The sequence below is a fragment of the Ornithodoros turicata genome, chromosome 6 (assembly GCF_037126465.1).
Source record: "Ornithodoros turicata isolate Travis chromosome 6, ASM3712646v1, whole genome shotgun sequence".
Classification (NCBI taxonomy): Eukaryota; Metazoa; Arthropoda; class Arachnida; order Ixodida; family Argasidae; genus Ornithodoros; species Ornithodoros turicata.
Genome location: NC_088206.1, coordinates 45033119 through 45058331, shown reverse-complemented (window position 1 = coordinate 45058331; position 25213 = coordinate 45033119). Strand labels below are relative to the sequence as shown.

General features: G+C 45.1%; 2 protein-coding genes across 6 annotated transcripts in view; one reads left to right on the top strand and one right to left on the bottom strand.

The window, feature by feature from the left end:
* LOC135396595 (uncharacterized) overlaps positions 1-4023 on the top strand; it is a 7274-nt gene extending 3251 nt beyond the window's left edge. For both annotated transcript variants that reach the window (XM_064627644.1, XM_064627643.1), the window contains exons 2-3: positions 3387-3515; positions 3661-4023. In XM_064627644.1, coding sequence (XP_064483714.1) covers positions 3387-3515; positions 3661-3780 — 249 coding nt within the window. In that variant the 3' untranslated portion in view covers positions 3781-4023. The remainder of the gene's footprint in view (positions 1-3386; positions 3516-3660) is intronic.
* On the bottom strand, positions 4019-25213 carry LOC135396594 (coiled-coil domain-containing protein 85C-A-like). 4 transcript variants are annotated; one of them, XM_064627638.1, is made up of 9 exons: positions 25057-25213; positions 23085-23274; positions 22762-23013; positions 14189-14393; positions 8188-8258; positions 8036-8128; positions 5983-6033; positions 5740-5841; positions 4019-4835 (listed from the first exon to the last, which is right to left on the bottom strand). In XM_064627638.1, exons 2-9 carry the CDS (start codon positions 23229-23231, stop codon positions 4773-4775), a joined length of 984 nt encoding a protein of 327 aa, XP_064483708.1. In that variant the 5' UTR covers positions 23232-23274; positions 25057-25213; the 3' UTR covers positions 4019-4772. The 4 variants fall into 4 exon arrangements, with proteins under 4 accessions (XP_064483708.1, XP_064483712.1, XP_064483710.1 ...); XM_064627642.1 differs by having other exon boundaries at positions 4019-4113; positions 25057-25211; XM_064627640.1 differs by lacking the exon at positions 25057-25213 and adding an exon at positions 24684-24702.

Genomic DNA, 25213 nt, shown 5'->3' with positions numbered 1-25213 from the left:
TAAAAACGAGTCCTGCGGCTTATCTGCGGTGCGGCTAATACGCGTGAAAATAAGGTACTCTCTATGTTCACTCGCCGTACCCACCCTCTTATATCCTGCTCAGGGACTGACCGTTATTTTCACAGCCCAAAACGAAGACTTTGGGTTGCTGGACAAAAAAAATCGTGCAGCCTACAGCTGCAAAAAGGACAACCACAAGACTAACACAACTGAGTGAACGAATAGCTGTGAGTAGGAAATACCTCGCGCACATGAGTTGCAGTTTTGTTTTGTTCAGGTTCGGTTTCAAATTTTTTTGGCAATGCTGCTCTATCTGCTGTGTAAATTGTAGTTCCGATCTCTCACAACGCACATTATGTCTGAACCGTTTCACGAACCAGTAACCGTCTAAATTTATTTCACTTCAGTTCCGGTTCAGTTCAATGCGAGAGAAAAAATATTTTGGTTCGGTTCAGTTCCGGTGTAGCGAAAAATATGCGATGAAAGATGAAAGTCACTGAAAAGGTTAGCCAGCTGTAGGACTCGAACCCACATCTTCTGACTTGCCGGTCCAGGGCTCTACCAATTGAGCTAAGCTAACACGCCTTCTGGGTGACTTCCAGGGTGCGTCATCTGAAGGGACAAACCAGCCACTCTCAATCACTCATCCTCCTTTCACTCTTACATTTTTGCACACTCATACACGCATTCGCACGACGGGATCGAAGCAGGCGGCAACTGATGAACATGAAGGAACTGATGTTCTGAGGCTGGAACAGCCTCAGAACATCAGTTCTTTCATGAAAAATATGCATTTTTAGCGGTGTTCGGTTCGGGTTCAGTCTTGGTTCCAATCCCTGATTACATCGCATCTGCAGCAATTTATCTATGGTCAGTCTGACATGTTTTGAAATACACTGGGACAGCCCTGAATTCAATCTGTAGTTTACACAATGTGTGGTTCTCTGTGTCTGCTCCACGTAGAGCGTGTGCTTGCCACGTCTGCTTTGTAAAGCCATTTTGGTTATTGAAAAAGATTCACAACAGAAAGAAGACTGTTGAGGGCATCTAAATTTTAATGAGACGAGACTTTCGTGCAGAAGGCTGCACTTTAGGTCTTGTGACGAAGCTAAACCTATGGAACATTGGGTCCATACAAGGACCTTGTAAACTCTAGTGACTTTGAAGGTGATTTAAGCTTTTAAGTTTCTCTTCCAACAAAAGTACAGGTCATTTTCCCAAGTGCAGTTTTTCTTTTCGATCCAGTGAGTGTGACCACAGGTCAGCTTTTGCGCACTTGAGGGGGTTTGACACATTTGATGACTGTTAATCGCACAAATTTATTTTTTAGGTAAAATCTATGATGCACATCACTTTTGGTCTGTTCACACAAGACAGATGTTTGCATAAAGATTAAAACTTTGTACTGAATCAAATAATTTTTTGTGGAGTAGTGCACCAGGAATTTTTAGAAATTTGGATGCTTTGTATAATGAGAACGATATTCAATGCACTGGATGTTTAAAAAATTCTGGGTGTTTATTTATTTGAGCAAAATTAAATCCACAATTAAAATTTCAATCCACAGTAGCGAGATTAATATTGAGATTGTATTCGGAGATTTGCTGCTGGCTGCGTGTTTTCACAGTGCGAGTACTTGGCCGACATCTTGTCTAGAGATTTTGAGGTTTCAGTGAGGCGGTGGCCATGCCTATTTAGGACAGATTAATTCTAGGAGGGCTGTTCGGAACCAGCAACAGCAAGCAAACAGAATACAGAGCTTTTGTTGCCAGGAAAGGGCCATTCCAGTCGCTATTGTAACATGTACATGTACATTCAGACAAGTACTTGACATCCTCACGGAATATTCTAGTGGAAGAAAGAGCAATAAATTACTCACAGGGCAGAGGTTCTGCCATGTGTTACGTTGAGCATTCACACGGTGCCAGAATATTGAGAATGGCGTAATGTGCACGTAGCAGATGACACTGTCGTCATCTTTTCCTGTCGTCTGCTATGCACTATCTTTTGGCTGAAGAATGTAGCATTTGTTTGAGTCAGGGGAAGAGACACGGGTGTACAGGACGAAGACACAGACAGAACTAACGTGGAGGCACTCGAGAAGACTCTTGACGACTCCGCAATTGACTCCCTCCATGTTGGCTCCTTCTTTGTCCCCTTCCTCAGGCTCAAGGAAATGCACACCCCATTCACCACCATCACCATTACATACCTTCCAACTCTCCCGGATTATCCGGGAGACTCCCGAATTTCGTTCAGTCTCCCGATTGCACGAACAAGCGCTCCAATCTCCCGGAAAATTTGGGCCTTGAGCTTTTCTTAACTAATTTTCCTTTCAGAGCTGCGCACACGAATTCCTGAAGAATTAGAGAGCCCGTAACACGTGTTTCGCGGCATGACCATCCATGGCTGGAAGTGGTGGCAGATAGCGTGTCACATTGTGTCCGTGTTTCTCGAGAAGGCTTGCTGTTGTCCTATCATCAGTCCAGTCTAGTACAGTAGTTTAACCTCCTCCGATGGCGTTCTCCAAACAGAAGAAATACCCGCACGTGTTCCTCATACATGCCAAGTGCCTTTCCACAGGTTTTCTGGTTCAGCACAACCAGCCACGGAGCGTAAGCGACCACATGCGACCGCTGTTCCGGAAGATGTTTACAAAAAGTGAAGCGCTACAGGTGTGGACGGACGAAGACCACTGGCATCATCCGTGAAATGGCTGCGGCCGTGCGAAATGCATCGCAGCTCCACCCGATAGTGGCTCCTTATGACGTAGTGGAATTGCAATACAGTGGCACTATTTTGAATGCACAAAATTAATGCGTCCCCCCCTCCCCGGTCGCGCTGCGGGCAGGCTCCCGAATTTTGAGTTTGTCAGGTTGGCAGGTATGCCATTACACCACCACCACCATTACACCAGCCTGCTTGCCTCCTGCTGCTTTGTTCCACATCTTGTGGCTGCGGTGCAGGATATTCTCCACGGTGAGCAGCGCATGTAAAAGACATGATGTTGAGCGTTCGCACTTACATGGCAGCAGTAAGCTGTGATGTTATTCCTATCTTTCGCTGGAGTATTCTGAGGAATGTTGCTCGTGTGCATATACACAAATATTCCTATACATATGGAAGATCACTTGTGACCTACATGCACCTAATGGAGTCCACTCCTTACAGCTTTTGGTGTAAGAAAGACTTCTGTAAGGCTACTATTTTAAGAAGTGACGAGACAACAAAAATGCAATTCTGGATGATGCTTATCTGGTCCATTTTATGTTCCTTTTATTTGTGACTACTCAAATCCAGGACATTTTGAGACTGGAGGTATCAAATTACCGAGGATATACCATATACTGTTGGCACTAAACTTAGTTTAGCAACACACATTCCAGATTGGACTGTACTTAACCTTAGAGAAGGTTGAGCATGCAGAACAGTTTTACAAAACCGTAGTCGGTGCTCGGTTGCTGCACCACTTCTGGGAGAAGTTGTCTAAGGAAGACGAGATTGAAGCTCACAGGGTAAGTGAACTGTAAGTTTTTCATCACATTATACTCTTTTCATTCAATTCTGAACAGTGTAGTAGCATGGCCCAGTGTTCAGTGTTCAAGGTTAAATGGACCATGCTTCCCACAATTTGCTCTTATAGCCTCGGTGCTCTTTCAGAACGAAGCCCTCTTGGCCATAGCTGAATTTGTCAAGACCCATCCACGAGCATCTGAGCAAGAGACTCTTGCAGAGATAGAAAAACAGATCCGGAACTTTGTTCACAAGATGGAATCTTGAATGTGATTCTGCGTAACCTACCATACCATTTCACCTTCCATTGACTCAACAGCTAAGCAATGGGTAGACAACCATCTCATAATGGCATGTGCATTTATCAATATTTTGACAACATGTTCTGTATTTCTTAATTTTTGTTCTATGAAGCGTATATCTGAGAGATTACTACTTTCCAAAAGGACTCTCATTCAGCAACAGTGTATAGGCTCTGCTATATTATAATAAAAGCTTCAAGCTCTGAAAGGATGCATGCTTTAATGATGATACAATAAGTTAAAACATTGTGAGCGGATATTTTCACGTTGGGCCATCTTCCAGTTTGCGCCACACAATCTGTAAAGAAAAAGATAAAAAAAAAATGAACAGAAGTACTATCTCTAGAGGTACTTGTTTGCTCTAACACAAGTCTCGGTTACTGCCATGTGGAAAGAGTTTCTTTGTGAGAGGTACAGCAGTGCTGTGCAGAATTGCATGGAAATGCCCACATGCCCTAGTTCAGAACATCTTTATAGTGAAGTTAGTTGGACTGCTAAACCACTATAGCATATCAGCAGTTCATGGTTGGTGTTTCAACACACTGGGACTACAGATTTACTTCAATATATGGTTCATTATACAGGGTGCTTTTTTTTCTTTTCTTCTTTCCAGTATTTTTATAAAAAGGCAACGAGAGCAGCACAGATGTCACTTTTGCAGTTGAGCTATACGGCTAGGCAGACATCCTTTCGAAGAGAGTAACTAACTACAAGATGACTACATAAATTCATTATTTCTTTAATACGAGGACTTCTGTCAAAAGAGAGATTCTGAAAGCTATTCATCTTTTAAAAATCCTGAAACAAGCACATGCTGTGAAATATCAATCACCAAAATTCACTATGCAAATGAACCGAAACCAAAACAGTTCATCTCTTGGATCTCATCACCTTCACCGACAGAGGCTTATCTGGGCTGCAAGCAGTTGATCTGGCCAGCAGATCTGATCATCACAGTCATCTCCATTGCACCAAAGCACGTGGCCCTCTGACATGGAATGTGCGCTGTGCCAACGCCACCTAGATACAGAAGGCCTGCTTAATGCCTCCTCTCCCTCCTTCGCTACATGGACACAAAGTCTGAATTTGTCTAGCAAATTATTGCAGCTAACTTCGCAAATTGGAACCTGTAGACTAAAAAGTGCAACACGCTTTCCAGAAAATCAGTCTTGAGAAAAATATGGGACTATGTTGCGCTTTATTTTGTTTTCCAGTTTAGTACGCAGGGACGTTCACTACTCGCAGACGACAGTGGCTGCCCATGCGGCTGACGGTGGCTCACCTCCATGGCTACGACCGTTGAAAGCACGTTCGTGATTGGCTACGGCCGCTGAAAACAGTATCATGATTGGCTGACTCTTAGTTTTGTACGTCACGTCGACAAGTAAGCAGGCTTTATCTATCTAGGTGGTGCTGGCTGTGCTCCCTGCACTCCTGACTGGCGTGGTTTTGTCTCATTTACATTGTAACATTCACTATGGATATTTCATTGCACGTGCACCTTTCAGGATTATTGAAAAATGGAATGGCTTTCAACGAGGATTGTCTCCCATTCTGCGATCTCGCTTTTGCCTGAAGTTAAACGAGGGGGAAATGAACATGGTCACTAAACAATCACTTTGCAACATGTTGAAAATGTCAAATGATTGCAATATTCATCCTGTGCTGCTCTAGTACCTGTATGTCGAGGAAGGAAGGGATTCTGACAGCTACTGGCTGTTTTGAATTTTATGTACAGTTTGCACAGCTACCAGGTGAATCATGCAAATCTTGAAACATACACAGGACACTGTATCAGCATTGTCCCTTTTAAAAACCACTTCTTCAAAGTGAGCTATACTTTGTAGTACATATAACATTAGAGAGTTAGTTCTAAATATTAATGACATGTATCTCAAATGGCATCCCCAGGTAAGATACATACGTTGCACATTTCCCTGACTAAGGCCTTTTCCCCTTCTGCCAATTCCTCAAATTCTGGCTCACTATCTGTAGTCTTGTCAAGCTGTTCCCGGACTTCCAGAACCTGTAAGACATCAGCACGTATTTCATGTGTATACTCCAAAAGGACAGTTTGCAGACATAATGGAGGTAGACCTACATTACCACACAGTGCAGAAATGCAATTCGAAATATGCAATTTCACGAAAAAATAATGGAAACTGACCTTCATGGCGTGGACTACAGCCTCAGGCCTTGCAACTCCAAGGTACGGTTCCTGATGGGGCAAGTTGACAATGTAAGCATTTCTTCCTATATCACTTACTTTTTGCAAACTTAAGTGGCTATTGAACGGAGGAGTAGGTCACAAAAGAGCTGGTTAAGTTCAGTCCTCATTACTTTGAGTCCAAGGAGCACTCGAGACAAGCCACGAACATTCTGATGTGTAAAAATTGAAATATGATTTTTGTTTGTCCGTGTGCTTCAGCGTTAGAACACTTACTTTCCAGCATGTTAATGTACCTTTTTTACAATGGCCTATGCACATGCGTATAACCTTGAGACGCCGGAGAGGGTTATCTCCGTCTTCACTAGATGGAGCAATATGGGGACGACAGAAGTGGGGCCAGTGGGGAGACAGCAAGAACGACGCAAGCTCGTCGGTCCCACTCCAGACGGGTTTTGGCCCGTTTTGCTACCCATGTGGATTTGTTTTGACGCGCACAGAGCATGGTTCGTTGGAGAGCCGCTAGGATACGACACGTATGTGAAAAAGGTCCATTCTGACGTGTGTTTCACGTGGAAGGAGCAACGGGCAGACACAGGCTCATTTCTGGTTTTTGTGTTTCCTTTCAGAGTTGTGTGCATACCAGGGCTGCGGAGTTGGAATGATTCCGGAATCATTCCAAATTTATCAGAGCCTAGAATGGAATTGCAAAAACTGTCCTAGAAATGGAATTGGGCATTTTTTCGCTGGCGTGGAATTGAAATGGAATGGTCTGGGTGCCCCGGTGGTACCCGATGGTTTTTGCCCTCGTACACTCTTGTCTTTGTGCTTTTACAGTACTGGGTAATGTCAATCTCCTCTAGTACTGCTGGGCTAGCCAGTATGCTTACCGGTCCCTTTTCTCTTTAAAGGAATGGAATGGGCTTGCAAAACCATTCTAGGAGTGGGAATTTACGATAATTTTCATTCCAAACAATTAAAAGGAATGGAATTATCACAAATCTCCATTCCTACGAATGGAATTTGAACGGTATGGGCAACCCATTCTGCAACCCTAGTGCACACAGCGTTGTGGGAACAAGGTGGGCATTATGGAAAGTAAACTGTTCATGTCCCCAGGGAACTTGAAGCTTGTGTTGTGGTTGTCCCTGTGTATGTTCCAGCCTCAGAACAATTACTTTCCATCATGTTCACTAGATGCTGTGCCTCGTACTTGTGTCGTATGTTTGGATGTGTGTGTGTGAAAGGAGAAGTGTAAGAGAGAGTGAATGCGTGACCTGTCAGTCAAATAAGGCCCCCAGGCAAGTAGTCAGAAAGCAGATGCCAGCATGGTCAAATTGGTCAAGGAGCTTGACTGGTAATCGAGAGATGCATGGTTCAAATCCCACCACTGTCTGGCCTTTTCAAAGACTGTCATATTTAGACTGAACATGTTGGTGTGTTTCTCAATGTTGCTACGTCAAATGCAAAAATAGAGTTTTTACAAGCTTAGCTTGATGGGAGTCATATGTTGGTCAAGGTGCATGTTGGCAAATTGTATAACCTGAGAAAAAAGGAAAAAGCAGGGAGCAGGTGTGTTGTGGACCCACCCACCACGTAGAATACATCATTATCATTTGAGCATAGTAATGTGACAACTGTACACATATTTGGGCACTGTCAGGGGTGTTGGAAGATAAGGACAAGGGGGTCTTTCACAGAATGGCCCCTCATACTGGATGCACAAAGATGTATTCTTCATAAAGTGTTTCTTTGAAAAAGGTGATCAAGTGAGTGAAAAAACCATGTTCATCGTGCCATCAAGATTTCAGTGTATATCCACGTTGTTGGGTGCCTACCATCACAGTGTTAAAGAGGTATGCATTTTTAGACTGCATTTCACACAAGCTACATAGGTGCAACTTTTTGCTTTCTGTGAATAAAATTACTGTCACTATGTGCGCTATTATTTCTATGTCAGTGATGTGGAAGAAGGTAAGTGGTTTTAGAGCAGTGTTTTGGTGATCAGCGTGACTCACTTGAGACCACCCAAGTCTGCCATTCGTAAACATACCAGGTCTGAAGAAGAAGAGCCGTTAGCGAGACCTTGGAATGGTAATGCATATCGCCTTTCCCCTTGTCTGTTGTCGTTTGTGTCCTCTACAGGCTGTGGGCCAAGTCAGTATGATCAGAGCTTAAGTTTTTCACAAAGCATGGTGCACTTACGCTTTGTCCTTGTTCCATTTCGAGGACTTGGATTCGCCTTTCCAAGTTCCGTATGTAGCGTAATACTTGCTCTGCAGGGGGAGAAAGAAAGTCAAGCGTCATGAAGTACTATTCCAAAAGTCATGGTGGTCACTGTAAAACGTGTGCTCATATGTCCTGCACGTCGATCGTTACAGAAATATACAGGGTATCCCACAAAACGTGTCATTTAATTATAATAACAAAACTACGCCACCTAGAATCACGTGAACAACAGCATTTGTTTTTACTATGTTTTTGCCACCACCTGGTGTGAATGTCATCTAACTTAAGTTTTATTATGCTAATTATTATAAACTGAACTTGAAAATTTGCGAAGTAAACATCGCTTTTTTACCGCACCAATGTGAAGCGCGTGCTGAATTTAGTTTAGTTCATGATAAATGACAGGGACAATGAGGAGCTACTCCATCGGAAAAAAACAGCCGAACATCATGCATTTCGGAGCCTCCAGAGCATATAGAGCTCGATGACTTTTTGAGCACCTTTGTGCAGTCCGACGAAATGAGGTTGCTAAACCCTGCCCACAGAGGGATAGCAGAAAAAGTGACAGCCTTGAAAAGCATGATTCCAGCAGAAGCTGGATGTGATAAGCCATCCCTGTCTTATCTCTTTCTACTATCCCTGTGTGGGGTGAGCATAGCAACCTTCTTTCGTGAGGCTGACAATGAAGGCACGCAAAGACTACCGTTAGCCCTATCTTTTCGGTAGCCCTTTCTTTCTGGGGGAATTGACAGGTGGTGCGACGTTTCGAGCACAAAGCTCTTCGTCAGGCAGTATGAGAATGAAAAGGAAAAGAATTTACGGCATCAAGCATGCCAACCTGGCCCGCTAGGGGGCCAACGTGCGGTTTTGATGGCATGCAACACCATCAAGTAGAAAAGAAGATTAGAAGCCCAAAAGTAATATGTCATTGTGTCCTCCAGGATGCACAGTCCCCAGATAAAAGGTTAGACGACTTTCCTCCCGTCTTCGTGAAATTTGATGCCAAAACCAGACCTAACGACATCCAAGCGAAGGTCATCAAGAGTGTGATCAGGACCCGAAAAATGCTGGAAAAACAAGGGTCGTTAGGTCTGGTTTTGGCAGTCAAATTTGACGAAGACGGGAGGAAAGTCGTCTACTCTTTCACCTGGGGACTGTTCATCCTGGCGAACTCAATGACAGATTACTCTTGGGTTTCTAATCTTCTTTTCTACTTGATGGTGTCGCAGGCCATCCCAACCGCACGTGTCAGTGCTAGCCCCCTAATGGGCCAGGATGGCACGCTTGATACTGAAACTTCTTTTCCTTTTCATTCCCGTACTGTCCAACGAAGAGCCTGGTGCTCGAAACGTCGCACTGCCTGTCAATTCCCCCCCCCCCCCTTTTAGCTTATCAGCCCCCTTTGGTACATCATGTCGCTGCAATGCAGCACTCAGACAGGACGAAGGGCGGTTAAAACAAGGAGACAAACGTATCCCCGTCTGAGTGCTGCATTGTAGCGACATGAACTATCACCAACCCCACTTCTTCCTCCCATTGGTACACTTCCCCCCCCCCCCTTTTATTGCACTTATAGACAAAAACAAGGGGCCCGTCTTGCGCTCTGGTACATTGTTGTAATATGAGGTTTCTGGAGTTTCTGACCCAAACACTGATATGTGCCATGTATTGTGCCCTTGAGGGTCAAATACATAGTTCAATTTTCCATTTGAACCGAAAACGTATTTTCGGTTTTCCTCCGGAGCATAAAATTTTGTTTCGGTTTTCATGCCATTCCGTTTCGCCCAAAAATAACGTTTATTTTTTTCGGTTTTCGATTCGCTCCGTAACCCTGAGCCTACAATGTTTTTGGCAGCTGATGGAATACAATATACACAAGCACAAGTAATTTACTTAAACGGAGACTCCACACCAGCAACATGTTGAAGTAACAGTGCGACATCCATCCATACCGTATGATGTCTCAGTGGACACAATTTGTCAACCCCAGGTGGCACAGATACTTAGAAAACCAATATTTTCCTTGGAGTAATTCTGCGCTGGATGAGCGGTCCAGCAACACTGGGCTTCACCACTCCAGTATTCTTCGCGTGCGCCTTTCTGTAGGTTCTGTTCTACCGGTGGAGAGTACTTTACAACGAAATCGTGGAAGCAGATGACTCATCATCCATGTTGCATGAAGTTACCAAGCGCGTGCCTGAAACTAAGTAAACAGCCGACGGCCCGCACGAGACTACCTGTGACGCCATGCAGGGTCCAGGTGGCTGGAGAGTTGGCTTCAACAGTTTCAGTTTCGATATAAGTTTCCCAGCTCTTTTGGCAACTAACGAGTCCCCGACGGCCAAACCAACTTTGTGTCTCATTCTGAAGAATGTACCGAACTTACACAGTCACTTCAAGAGTCTCCCTTTAAAAGGAGACAAGACCAACAAGCTGGAAAAATTTACCCCCCCCCCCAAAAAAAAACAAAGGAAATCAGTCGAGAAATTAAATGACCGTTCCTCTTGCAGCACCTGACACATTTTAAGATTGACACATCTAATACCCCAAACGCACTGTCACACACGATCTGGTTCGGCGTGAAATCCTGGTCGCCACAATCCCGCTGGGCACGTCTGCGCCGTCCGCTCTTCACTTTTGTGACCCAGGTTTTCATTTGACACCATGTGGCGAGAGCTTGGCACAATACCCACTGAAGTTTCAAAATAAAAGGAAACATTGGTTCAGGATGTCTGCTTGAATGATATTCACTTTAAACCAAATGCTATTTCAGCGTTTGTGTCGTTTTCTTCGTGCGGGCCACCACCATCTTGCCAGCTCAGAACCGGCAGTACGAGTAGTGAGTAGGTGAGGGTGAAAGGGAGCCACTGCACCTGCGTCAACCCTTGTTAAAGTGTGTAATCGTAATCACTAGGGCCCGGAAATTGAGACACTAAAAACGATGGAAATAGGCAGGCATTTAAGCCCTCAAAAACACCAATAGGCAATGAAAAGCAAAAATTGGCATGTTAATCTGGTATGCTCTTTGTCCTTGTTGGCATTCCAGAATGCTCCATCCAGCAAAACTTGCCTGTTTAAAGGCTACGGTACCATACACGCTTTGACTTCTGGTACACGAATGCTGAGGCGGCCTAGAAACACTGAACTTTTATGGGTAGAAATCCAGTGAACCGGTAGAGAAGTAGGAAGGGAGTTGTCTCAGGACAGGAGCCGCCGATATTTCGAACAGACTGTTCTTCTTCTGGGCACTGTCCTCATCATTGGCATGGTATTTAAAGGGTTAGGTGTGACGTGATAAAGGTTCATGCGAATTGTGGGTCAACTGCCTGGAGGGAAAAAAGTGTCTGTACAGGCTTCTATGGCCGGAGTGAAGGGCCGCTTTGTTAGAGTGTGGAGGGATTATGTGAACGAAGTGATCTAGGCTCCAGACCGGTTACAGAAATGGGAGGTTCACGAACACGGGGACGAAACGGGACAACAGGCAGGAATTGGCAAGTATTCCGAAAGATAAGGAGGCTAGTAGTTATGTGGGGAAAATTCCAGAGAGAAGCAAAGCTTTTTTTTTAGGTGTATATTCGTAATACAAAGTTGTGGCATGAAATAAAGAAAGCAAGAAGCAGTGGCCATGCAGAACATAACAGATGATAAAGGGGATAGAAGGGAAAACGTATGGCATATTTTATTTGTGAAGTGTTTCTAGGGTGCCTTGTGATTTGTTGATACCGAACGGGTGAAGAGCGTTGAACTTGTATATGAGATAAGACTCCCTATCACGTCTGTCACGTGTGGGTCTGAACACGGTTTCTAGACAGTCAAACCTCAATATACACGGGGACCGCATACAGTCAAACCTCGTTTTGAAATACAGTCAAACCTCGTTAGAACGAAACGCGATATAACGAAATTCGCGATAGAGTGAAATAATCTGGATTCCCCGGCAGAGGGCCATAGAGACCAATGTATTTTAACTTCCGCTACAACGAAACACGTTTTAGCCGCCGCCTCGATACAGCGAAAGAACGAGATAAGGTTTATGACCCCAAAGCTGACTTTAGGGTCATGAAAACAAAGGGCGCAAGCAGCGTCCTGTTCCCGCGGCGAAAGATGGCACGCGCGATTAGGGTCGGGAAGAATCTGGTGCCTACAAAAGGAAGTCTGAGTCATTGGTAGGTTAAGAATTTTCTTCTGAGGCTTCTCCTTTTCGCACTTGTTTTGAACTGTCCGCTTGCAGCTAGAGTCACTCTAGTTGCAGTCAAGTAAAAAGAGCACGAGACGCAAGGCGCCATCGTTCGCGTGGCGGTGTAAGTGACGAAATCAGCCTAGATGATTTTCTTGACGGGGACAATTATGCCGTAGCAACGGAGAGCCTTACGGAAAACACACTGTCATAGACGTAGAAGGTTTGCGGGAGATTGGAACTCGATATGGAGAAAGCTGCGGAGGCTTCGGCGGCGTACGAACAATGCGTGACACCGCGTCTTCTAGGCACAACGCAGACGCGTATAACCGGCTATTTCACGCAAGAATAAAATACCGTGGGTGCACTTTGGCGCTGTATTTGTAGTTGTTGTCATTTTTCACGAAAAACTTTTCCGCATCGTAGCGGGAGTTATCGACGCTTATGTACAGCGCGCGCCCTCGCAAAGGTCGCGATCCGTGACCTTCAATTCGGTACAACGAAATGTTCGATACAACGAAAGAAATTGCAGTCCCCGTGAGTTTCGTTATATCGAGGTTCGACTGTATTACAACAACTACAAATACAGCGCAAACAGCACCTACGGCATTTTATTCTTGCATGAAATAGCCGGTTATTCACGTCTGCGTCTGCGCTGTCACGCATTGTTCGTACACCGCCAAAGCCTCCACAGCGTTCTCCATATCGTGTTGCGATCGCGATCCCGCACACCTTCCAAGCACGTCTGTGGCAGTGTGTCTTCCGTAAAGCTCTTCGTTGGTATGACATGTTTGTCCCTGTCAAGAAAATCTGGCTGATTTCATCACGTAGGCCACCACACACAAACGAAGCGTTTCCCACACGCGCGCGTTGGTGCCTTGCGTCTCATGCTCTTTTCGTCTTGTACTTGGCTGCAACCGGACAGTTCAAAACCAGCGCGAAAAGGAGAAACCTCAGAAGGAAAATCCCAAACCTTCCAATGACTCAGACTTCCTTTTGTAGGCACCAGATTCCTCCCGACCCTAATCGCACGTGTCACCCTTTGCCGCGGGAACAGGACGCAGCTTGCACCCTTTGTTTTCGTGACCCTGAAACCGGCTTTGGGGTCATAAACCTTCTCTTGTTCTTTCGCTGTATCGAGGCGGCGGCTAAAAGGTATTTCGTTGTAGCGGGAGATAAAATACATTGATCTCTATGGCCCTCTGCCAGGGAATCCAAATTATTTCGCTCTATCGCGAATTTCGTTATATCGCATTTCGTTGTAACGAGGTTTGACTGTATATAGTTTAATGCTGTCACAATTGTGACCAGGAACGTTAAAGTGTTTGGCGACTGCTTTGGGGAGTTTGTTGGACGTGTCGGTTCTGTGTCCAGTAAGGCGGTTGCTCATTTGTTGGCCGGTTTCACCAATGTATTGCATAGAGCAGTGTTTAGGCATTTTTAGGCAAATGCCTAAAATTCCGGGCCCTAGTAATCACGTTCGCGAACAGGGGACAAGAGTCTCAGTTGTTGAAATCTGTCGCCAAGACTCGGTTTGTCCATACCTGAGGGCGATCATGATCGCTGCCTAATCACGACTGCACATGATGTAGATCCTGTGTCAGTGTGTTTGGGATATTAATATGCTTTACTTTTCTTACTTTTCACTCACTAATACAATAAGGCAGCACATCTATTTAGGGCAGCTATTCCCCTCCTATATCAAAAATATATTGTGCACTAAAGGGCCTAGGCATTCTGTGACTTCAGAGAATTGTTCTAAATTATTAGATTTGCCACATGAGCTGACAGGTATACTACCATTGATAACTGTGCGGTGCCGGTGGATTGCCTCTTCAATGGCTATGGGTCGTCCGTCTTCCACCGAAGGAGGAAGTGGTGACTCTTGATTGGTGGCTGATGATGAACTGCCATCTCCATCATCACGTCGGGAGTCGAGGAGGCTTCCTCCACAGTTGGGGCATGTGTGCCGATTTCTTTCTTGGTCCAGGTATAGGCACAGTTCCTGAAAACGTTCAAGTTTGTCCTTTGTTAACCTCAATAGGTAGACACCAAACTAGGTTGGTCTTTCAAAGTGTTCACCGTGCACATCTAGACACCAATGCCATCGCTATGGCAACTCTTTGATGCCTTTGGCATAGAAAGAAGTGGGCTGCTGTCGTAGCCACAGCAGGACATCTTTCTAGATGGGTTTCATCCATGTGGAACATCTTTCCTTTAAGGTTCTCTTTAAGGGACCCAAACGAATGGTAATCGCCCCAGGTTAAATCTGGACCATAACCTCCGAGCGCATTTCGGCAAGGGTTGCTTCTGTCAGGTCGCTGTGTGAAGCCGGGTACTGTCATGAAGAATGAGCCTTCCGGAAAACATCCCAGGCCTTTTCTTGCAAACTGCATTTCGCACGGCACCTTTTATCAATGTTGATTAGTACTAGGCATTACTCACGACCCCTACTCCAAGTGTGATGATTGACTGCAAAAATTCTTCCCCCTCAGATTGAAACCGGTTCAGCAGCTGCTCAGAGGTTGCCATGTGCGCTCCCTTCTGGTCATAAGTGAGGTGTCAGGGAACCCATCTTGCACAGACTTTGCGGAAGAGCAAGTGCTCGTGAATGATTATCTCCACACTGCAGACACGCTAATATTACGCTGGGCTGCAATGCCCCGAACTGTTACTCGCCTGTTCTCGAGGATAGCTTGATCAACACCTGCGATGTTCACTGGCGTGACTGCAGTCGGACGAATGTGTCCATGCGGTTGATTCGTCACACTATTCCTTCGCCAAACTATCTGCACCATTCGTACACTCTTCCATTTGACATTGTTTGTTCCACATACTGTCCCTGTAATCCCTGCAAAATCTCAGCTGATTTGATGTTCTCCTTCACAAGGGACTTGGTTATGCATCGTTGTTCCACAGCTACAGACACACTGCTCATCACCACGATAGCTGCCACTGCTGCACTGCAGCGCTCACCCGAGGAGGATTGCACTTCGTCCTCTGAAAGCTTTATTCAATTACATTTACTCACAGATTTTTCTCTAGCAAAAGCCTCAATCAACCTTGAACAACTCTTGTAGTGTGCATAAAAGCGTCCTACTTTCACACAGTGTTGATATGGTGGATCGTATTCACTACTTTTTTCACTAGCAGCAAAGCGATCCCACTGCATTTTTAATTTGTAGCAGAAAAATTATTATCCTTTCCTCTGCTCCTTCTACAAGGGTCGTCCCAGGTTAACTGTGACCTTTGCTTGAGAAAAATCAGTGAGTGAATGTATAATTGAATAAAACTTTTGGAGGACGAAGTGCAATCCTTCTCGGGTCAGTGGCTTGTGCAGCAGCGGCGCTATCATGTCGGCGAGCAGTATGTCTCTAGCTGTGGAACAGCAATGCCTAATCAAGTTCCTTCTGAGGGAGAACGCCCAGATGAGATTTTGGAAAGATTACAGACACAGTATGGGGAACAAACGACATCAAGGAGAAGAGTGTACGAATAGGCAGACAGTTGGGCGAAGGATGGGATATGGTGACGAATGAACCATATGAACACATTCGTCCGACTGCAGTCACGCCAGTCCACATAGGAGGCGTTGAGCTAGTCATCCTCGAGAACCAGCGAGTAACTCCTCGAGACATTGCAGCCCAGCATAATATTAGTGTCAGCAGTGTGGAGACAGTCATTCACGAGCACTTACTGTTCCACAATGTCTGTGCAAGACAGGTTCCCCCGACACCTCACTTGTGACCAAAACGGACAGCGCATGGCACTCCCTAAGCAGCTGCTGAACTGGTTTTAATCTGAGGGGGACGAATTTTTGCAATCAATCATCACATGTAATTAGGGCCAGAAGTTTTCGGGTTTTACTCTTTTTCAGATTCGGGGAGTAAAAATCGGGGAAATACGTTTATACCCTAAATTCCTGCAAATATCGTGTGAAATTCTTCGCACTGTGCTAGTGCATTGTGGTGCAGGGAGAAATCGGGTCTTATATTAGAATGAAAAGGTTTTGGGACTTTTTTTCTCAATTCGGGGTGTAAAAATCGAGTGCTATATATTGGATGGCCAAATTCATGCAAATTCAGGTGACTGACAGCACGATGCATTTTCCAGTCCAAAAGCTACATTTTATATCAGTACAGTGGCAGGATTCCTATACTATTAATATGTAGTGCGCAACCAGAAAAGGAATTCTTTCTTAAATGCATCACTTCAATGCTTCTAATACAACAGCAAAACCTTACAACACAGCTATGACATGGTAACACATGTACTCTCTCAAAATGTTTTAGAAATTCAAAGGAATGAAGGTACAATTGTTAATATGATCATCTGTAGTTACCATCCTTTGTGAACATACAGCATCATTGCCATCCTCAATGTCGCTGCACCCATTGACGAACGGTCGGGCCTCTGAACGTAACGCAGCTGGCTGAAGGTGCGCTCAACGTCACAACTCCCATTGGGAATACACAGTAAGCTCAGAGCTGCTGACATCAGATTAGGGTACTTTGTGTTCTTCACCCAGTATTCCATGATGCCCAGGCCATTATTTGTTGGGATGTCTTCCTTAAAGTACTGACAAAATTCTTCTTGCACAGATGCAGGGTCAGTTACAAGTGAAAAGAAGCTCTGGTATGATTCGAACTCTTGGCTAGCAGCATGCTTCTGATGGGGGTGCTTTCCTCTCAGCTGTTTCGCACATGGCATTGTCCTCGTGGCCGGGCAATACCTTTTGAAGAAGCACCCAAGTTCACCGTCTGCATGCTCAGGACTTATTCCTGCAAAGCAGACAGCGTGCACAAAGTCGTGTATCGCACCTTCTGCTTCTTTTTCCTTGCTCCTCTGTCTTACGGTAATGTCGAAGATGGTTTGTTGTTTCGTTTTCGCCTGCTTGGCCTTCTCGAAGTCCGCTTTCAATTTAGCATGCCGTGCCGACGCCACGTGCTCTCTGATGCGATCATAAGACTTTTTTGCTGGATCTGGCAAAATCTCCAGGCAGCAGTACTTGCAGACCAACGTGAATTCCGCAGGTGTTTCACCGGAGTCCTGAAAAGCGTCCAGGCGCGCCTTCTTCTTAACCTCAAGATCTGAGTACTCCCTCGCCCAGTCGTGGGCTGTCTTCTTTGGTCTGCCATCAGGACAGCAGGCTTTGATCCCAAGAATAGGGCTGTTGCGCTAAAGTTTGAGGAGGGCGACTAGATTGCCACTCTGACCCCTATCGTCGGAATGCTACGACACGCGGCCGCTCTCGCCCTGTATGCATAACTAAGCAATGGGTAGGACGCGTCAAAGAGTGCGCCGTTATTTTTTTATTTTTTTTCAAAATTGAACTCTACTCAAATGGAATCGAACTCTACTAAAAATCGCGAACTGCTGTTGTGTCGTACGCATAACAGCAAGAAGATGGCTATGGCAAAAACTTTCCCGCCCAAGAAAAGTCCCCGGAAAAGATGTCCTCGAAAGAAATGTCCCCGACTGGCATCGCTATTCCGGCTGCCGGCGATATGCAGGTGGCTGTATTATCTTTTGCACTGCAGAACTAGCTAACCCTTAAAATATGAAGCCCTGAAATAAGTATTCCTGACTGCTGGCACCGTTTACCGTTTTCAGTCATAGACTTACATTGCGGCTAAGTAATATCCAGGTATAATTATTGCAGTAGACAAATATCGGCATCCGTTCTAATGAAATAGAACACCAAAACTTTGACCAGATATACTTTACTTTTTCTTGTATTTGCTTTGCAGTTTTCTGCTTTTTATATTAAAAGTCGACTGTGCAGCCGATGCTTCGGATAATTGTCGCTGTGTGACAGTAAGATGAGTCTAGGGACGACGAAAACAGACACACACAGACAGACAGAGTTTGGAGACATCTGTATGTGTCTGTTTTCGTCGTCCCTAGTCTCCGGGTCTTACTGTCATGAATTACACTCACCAGCTCACTTGTTTTTATCAATTCTTTCACTGGGTCGTCGTCACCAGAAACTCCATATATACATATACAAGGAAAAAACATAGCCGGAGCTCTTTCGAGCTCTAACAAACATATACATATACAATATATAGCCTCGTGTATATGTGCACAACCTTTGTTTCCGTACGCCTTAAGAAAAAGTTAGACGTCTGTTTGAACGAGGCGGACATATGATAGCTGATTCCAAATCTAAATAGTTGAGAAGTTCGCTCAGAGGTACCAGGAAAGAGCAACTATTTGGGTGTTGAACCACAAAACAGTTTGTGTTTCGTTTAGATGTCACGTTAATATTGTTCAACTATCTTCAATTATAACGGCGAGCGTTTTGTTAAGTCCCCATTGAACTCGCTGAGCACCCTGAGAATTAATCTTTGCCACGTTCTTGTTAAGCCTGATTTTTCTCAGAATGAAATTTATACTTTTACTGGTGCACCCCCAGTGCACCAGAGAAGCACACTAAACACCCTAACAAACAGCGTCATTCGCGACATGCACGCGTTCTGCATATGTACATCGTGCCGCGCATTGTACACATGTTTCAGCGACTTTTTTAGAAAGAATTTGTCGATCCTTTTGACTTTTTGTCTATCTGGAAAACAGATGATAAACGACAACGCCACACCAAGTTAGCCAGCGTTGACTGAGTGTCGTCTGCTAGGGAGCGGCCGTGTGTTGAAAAGGTTGCCACTAGCGGCGCTGACACACAAGGTTTGCTGCGCCACCTGGCCCAGTGCAACAGGCCTATAGGCGTCACACAAAGGTGCACGTTGCGAAACTGAACGAAGTTCGTGTGATAAGTCCGACCGAAAGCATCCCACATGGACGCATGACGCATCATCCACAACCGGGGAGAACACAGAAAGCCCGCCGCTTGGTGCGCATGCGCAAATCAGATGTTGGATTGAATTGACTCGTTGCTCGGCTCGACACAGATTGAGAATGGCCGGTTAGCTTGCGCCCTCCTCTATGTTCTACGTTTGGCCAGTTTCTCGGGTTTTACTGACATCGTCGGGGCGCAAATATCGTGTTTAACCCGAAGTCTGATAATTGCATTCGGGGGGGGGGGGGGGGGGGGGGTACAAACGGGGAGAAATAGGGTTAAACCCGAAAACTTCTGGCCCTACATGTAATGAAACCTCAGAGACAAAAAGAAGCAGCACGGAATGGCGACATCAGGCCACGACCTACTCTATACTAGTGACCTGGACAACTGGCAATCGCCTATGGGAGAGCCGGGTCATAGGATAGTTACGGTAGTGGCCGCTGCAAGCGCCACATAGCATTATTGGGGAGAGGGAATCTTGCTGTTGCCCTTGCCACCGTCTTTCGTGCTACCAAGCTGTTGCTAAGCACGTGCTATTCTCTCTCTTACTCCTTCGTCGTCGTTGTCAACTCAGCCCACCATGCATTGCCGCAGTTTCGCCAAGTCACGTGGTAACGAATAGTGCGAACTAGCGCCAAATCTCATAGCCAAGCGGCGACTGCCAGAACTACTACCTCAGCGCTGGCATCTTTGCGGATGTCCAGGTCTCTAGTATAGTAGTAGGTCGTGCATCAGGCTTCCCCGCAGCAAAAGAAAAGCAAGATGCAGCCGTCTACTGGGAAGTCGATGGGAACTTTCGTTTGAGATATTCATGGTGAGACATTCAGGGTGTCATTCACGTGGACTTCTTGGAGCAAGGCTTCACGATTAATGCCAAGAACTACTCCGCGTTGTCAAAGGGTGCCGTGTGAAATGCAATTCGCAAGAAAAGGCCTGGGATGTTGTCCAGGAGGGCCATTCTTCTTCATGACAATGCCCTGCCTCACACTGCAAATTTGACGGTAGCAACCCTGGCTGAAATGTGCTGGGAGGTTTTGCCCCTTACAGCCCAGATTTCACCCCAAGTGATTACCATTTGTTTGGGCCTCTTAAAGAGCACCTTCAAGGAAAGACACTCCACACAGATGAAGCGCTCCAGAAAGACATCCTGCAGTAGCTATGACAGCAGCCCACTTCTCTCTCCTCCAAAGGCATCACAGAGTTGCCGCAGTCATGCCAGTGGTGTCTAGATGAGCACGGTGAATACCTTGAATAACTGATGTAGTCTGGTGCTTCCCGAGTTATCAAATTGTATTTAAAGAAATAAAAGTCTCGGTCAACCTTGAGCGACCCGTGTACTTTCCATGGAATGGAAAACATGGGAAAAAGGTGCAACAGTAGCGAAGCAGAATTTTTTCTTCTTATACAGGTAGACATGCCTAGTGACCCTCTTTGATTGCAATTACTCTCATAAGCTAAGCCAAATCAGATATAATGAGAAAAAAAAGAAAAGAAAATTGTGAACCTTTCTCTATCTATCTAATTGTGTGTTGTTCCTCCCTTGTACTCTGTTCCTTTTCTGTAGATTTTCCACCCAAAGGTACTGCTGGCTTTCCTTTAAAGTGGTTGTGACACTTTCATAGATCGGGTTCATTACAACCTACACACATTGTATTGCGCACCATGCAAATAACTGTATTTTATATTTATCTGGAATAACTTGAGATGTAGTGTCACAACACCTTTGAGGTTTTTGTGGCTGAGGTGAAACATTTCTTGCAGGATAAAATTATTTTAGATGCTATCGATTGCCAAATGTTATGAATAACTGTGGGAACACAAGCTGCACCAAATGCACAGAATGTAGAAACAATGACAACCATAGTTTGGTGAGGATGAGTGAGGTATTTCATCACTGCAAGCAAGACCATACCGCACTGCTTGCAGTAATTTGGTGATGACGTAACGTTGGCCGTTGCAGTAAGCACAGAAGCCCTAGACTAGACTGTCCAGGACCACTGTCCTTCGATACTCCTGGTCGTAAAACTGCGCTGTAACTCTGTAGGAGAGCTTCTCCTCGGGAGAGAAGCGAATACCTGGGCGGCACTCACTACATCAGGCGTGTGGCTGGAGCGCACATACAGTGCAGTGGCCCGACATTTCTGCATGCTTGTGACGGAGACACCACGCCGAAATGTTGTTGCATCCCATTTTGCAACACGGGATGCCGAACTTGTAAAGAACGTGTGTCACTGTTTGCTCTGTCCACTAGCAAAATGCTCAGAAATGCCTGGAAACGTGCATCGTATCTCTCCAAGCCACTGTCGAAGAAGCGATTACGTAGCATACCTGCTGCGCCACAGAGAATGCTGAGCAGAACTGCAATGACCGCAGGTTCTGCTGGAGATCAAGAGGCCCTCAGACACAGACTTGAGCGACACATGACTAATGCAAGGCGCAATATATGTATAGATGCTAGAACGATCCAACATACCAAAGGGTATATGCGGTGCACTTACGTGATGCAGAACTAGTTTTAAATTGCAAGAGTTAACGAAATGAGAAAAAATAGTATTAGTACTATCTGATACTATTGCTGCTGATTGCCCCAGACCCCGTGTCACAAGCCAGGTCAGTTATGTGGTGAATGTTAAAAATTATGCCATACATTAGTAGGCTCAGGTGACGCTCATCACAGCGATGAGCAGTGTGTTTAGCAGAAGGCCCTGTGTAGCAGGATCAAAACTTGGTGCAGTTCTACGTTTATTTTGATTCACTTCAGTGCTTGCTTTACGTGATGTAGACGGAGACGACCACCGCATCAATCAACACCCAATGAAATCAAGTATGTGAACGTGGCACAGACACCACGACAATTACCTAGGTTTTTTTTGCATATGTTTACCTGAACAGCCCGCAGGAACGCTTCCGAGCACCACACCCCAATCGACGTGCGCGCCACCTAGCGCAAGAGGTGGGCCCTTGAACAAACTTTCAACGGAGTTGCATGACCAGGAGTACAGAAGGACCGTGCCAGGATGCAGAAATAATGTTATTCAGGAGCGAAATGGTCAGACTATACCAGCATGCTCAGCAATGTTCTTTGCACCCTTCTTTACGGCAGTACAAAGGTGACTAAGTTTAAAGCAAAAGATATTTTTATAGAATTTGATATTCTTTTAGGGAAAGGCCACACATTATTTTTTCTGTAAATGCTTCATAATGGCAGTAACCCGATGACATTGCTACTCTCTTCCTAAGGAACTCATTCTCCAGGAAACTTAGCTCATTATTAAAATTATTAAAATATTATAAAGTCTGTCTAGTATAACCTAGCCCAGAAAGTTCACATCGCAAATTTCGGAAGTACTGGGCTAAACGAGAAAACTATGTACTGCAGATGAGTAAGGAAACTGAGGTAAGCATATCTATCTGGTGAGGTGGTACAGTCGAGTTGTCAGCTTTTTCCCAGAGCAAATCCTGGTACTGTAGTCACAGTACCAGGATTTGCTCTGGGAAAAAGCTTTCAACCCTTGGTATTTGACAGAGTAAGAGACATGTGCCTGTATCAATCTCAAGTGTAAAATCCTACTTTGAGCTGCAGGTTGTCGCGCAGCAAGTCTTGTTGCCTGATATCAAGGCCCCGCAGCTTCCCTTGGTAGGCGGCCACCTCCTGACGCATGACCGAGGCAGTGTAACGTCCAAACCGCTGCCACTCACGGGCCAACTTGCGCCCCTTCTGGCGGTCATCATCTAAGAAGCAGCACAGATCTCTCAATTCCTCACTGTCTCGCTGCAGTCGTTCGTTCACCTCCCGGAGGCTGCGGATCTCCATTAGGTGCACCTGTTCGTGGACAACCTTTTGTACTCGCTAGTCTTAATTTGTTGCATTACAAAATTGCTGAAGGAAGAGACCTGCATCCGACGGTTGACCTCTCGCATCATTGCTCCATGGTCCATCATCACCTTGAGATTCTCCGCCTCTGCTCTGTGCAGCCAGCGCAGCATCTCCTGTGGAGGGCTGCGCAGCAGTTCTTCGTCTGTGGGCCGAGGGGCCGCCATGGAGTTCCTCTCACCCGGATCCTCATCCTATGCCACCCTCAGTCTGCCACAAACAAGTAGAACAACTGCGTGAGCTATTACAAAAGTGGACAATTTAGTTCAAGTTAGGTCTAATTAATGTACAGTTATTTCTAAGGGTCACCAAAATTCAAGATTTCACAGAACGTGGAAATATAGCAAATAATTAACCGTAAATATAAACACATTGTAAAGCCACAAATACGTCGCCCATTTGCATTCCACTGGGTCATGATTAGCATACAACAAGGTGAAGAAACAAAACAGCTAGAACGGATCAACGGAAACAAAACACGTCGAAGATGTAAAAAAGTGCGCACATGAGAAAAGGAACTGCATCTCCTTTGCAGAGTTGTGTGCGCATGACCTGCAGTAGCAAAGCAATTGAAGAATCAACAAGCAGCTTCCAAACTGTGCTGCTGTTCTGGGGTGCAAAAGACATTTTACTTGCTAAAGTAACAATTCAAATTCCCCAACCCAAACTAAAGCTAAGCAAATGCTGTCATATGCTTTCCCGTGATGTTCAGAGCACACCATTGAAATTATCTAAAGTAATTTCGCAGTGAATTCAGGTGCAGCCAGTTCAAGCTCGCATCACCGTGAAACTGATGTAAATATGCCATCCATATTTTTTTTGGTTATCTCAAACACTACGACAATGTCGCGAGTGAAATTTTGAATTTCGTATCTTGCAGTTCAATACAGCTCACAAAATCAGTCGACAGGTTGAGAAATTCCCTTTAAGTGCATTTGAAAACAAAGAATTAACCTCTACAGGAATGTCATAGTTGTATTCCACTGTCGTAAACAGTGTGTTGGAGTACCTAAAAACACTATTGAGTGTGACGAGAAAAGTAGGCTATTCTGGAAACTGCATAACCAAACGGTCTCTTACCTGCATCACGCAGGTAATCATATTTCGCAAAATTTTCAAATGGTATCATTGACCTGAGAGCACCTAGCCTTTAAAAATTGAGTCGCATGACGCGTTTTATCGTGCCAGTCAGTATTTGTTATTGTTTTGTATCGCTTATCAAGAATGCCATTGCAAATTCTCATACCATGTATGATGTGTTTGTCGTCGTCAGCATTTCCTTGATGCTCTACGTATATCAACACTCTAAAAAAAAACGTCAGCAAAGTCAAATCTACACGAACTTTCTTGCATTCACTTTCTATGTTCCATATGTTAGCATGTTTTTCGACCGATTGCTTCTGCGTCTATCAACTGTTTTTGTATAGGGCCATTTCAATCTTGTAACGACTACACGGAGGGGCAAGTATTTATCAATGATCAAGTATTTTGCGCTCCGCTGTGTCAGCGCACCGGGAGGTCCTCCGGAAAGATTACACACTTCGTCTAGAAAAGTAGATTCCTGATTGTTTTAGGAACTCTTGCTAGGTTACGCTGACGTGATCTGGCGAATACGGTACCCGTAAGAAGCGTCAAATTCCCGCTCTCGAACACATGGCGGCAACTAGCCCCTGTCCGCCAACACGCTCGCGCCAGTGCATCAACAAGTGGTCGTCATTGCGCGCCACTTTTAGTGACCCGCATTTCAGCGAAGTCGACGTGGATGGATGCACAGAATCATCGCACCCAAACGGGGTTACATTATTAAACGTGCGTTATGTTAAGCTCGTGTGCACAAAGAAATATGAAAGTCAATCTTTGAAACTTTTCTTAAAGTACAAACATTACTGACGTGTCATCTGCCTTTCCTCTTGGTTATACATGCGCCTGTGCTTGTTCCTGCTAGCCGAGTCATAATAACAATCGAACACATTTCCATTTGGTATTACTTACTGACAGTGTCATCCTTGTCAGGTCACACTTGTCAATGAATTCCACACACTTCAGCAAGAAGAAACACAAACAAAGTTGCATCGAACTTCGCTGGTCGTTCTGCGAACGGCGTGCGTGCCCCCTACAAACGTAACAAGTCAAAATTGTCCCGCTGTCT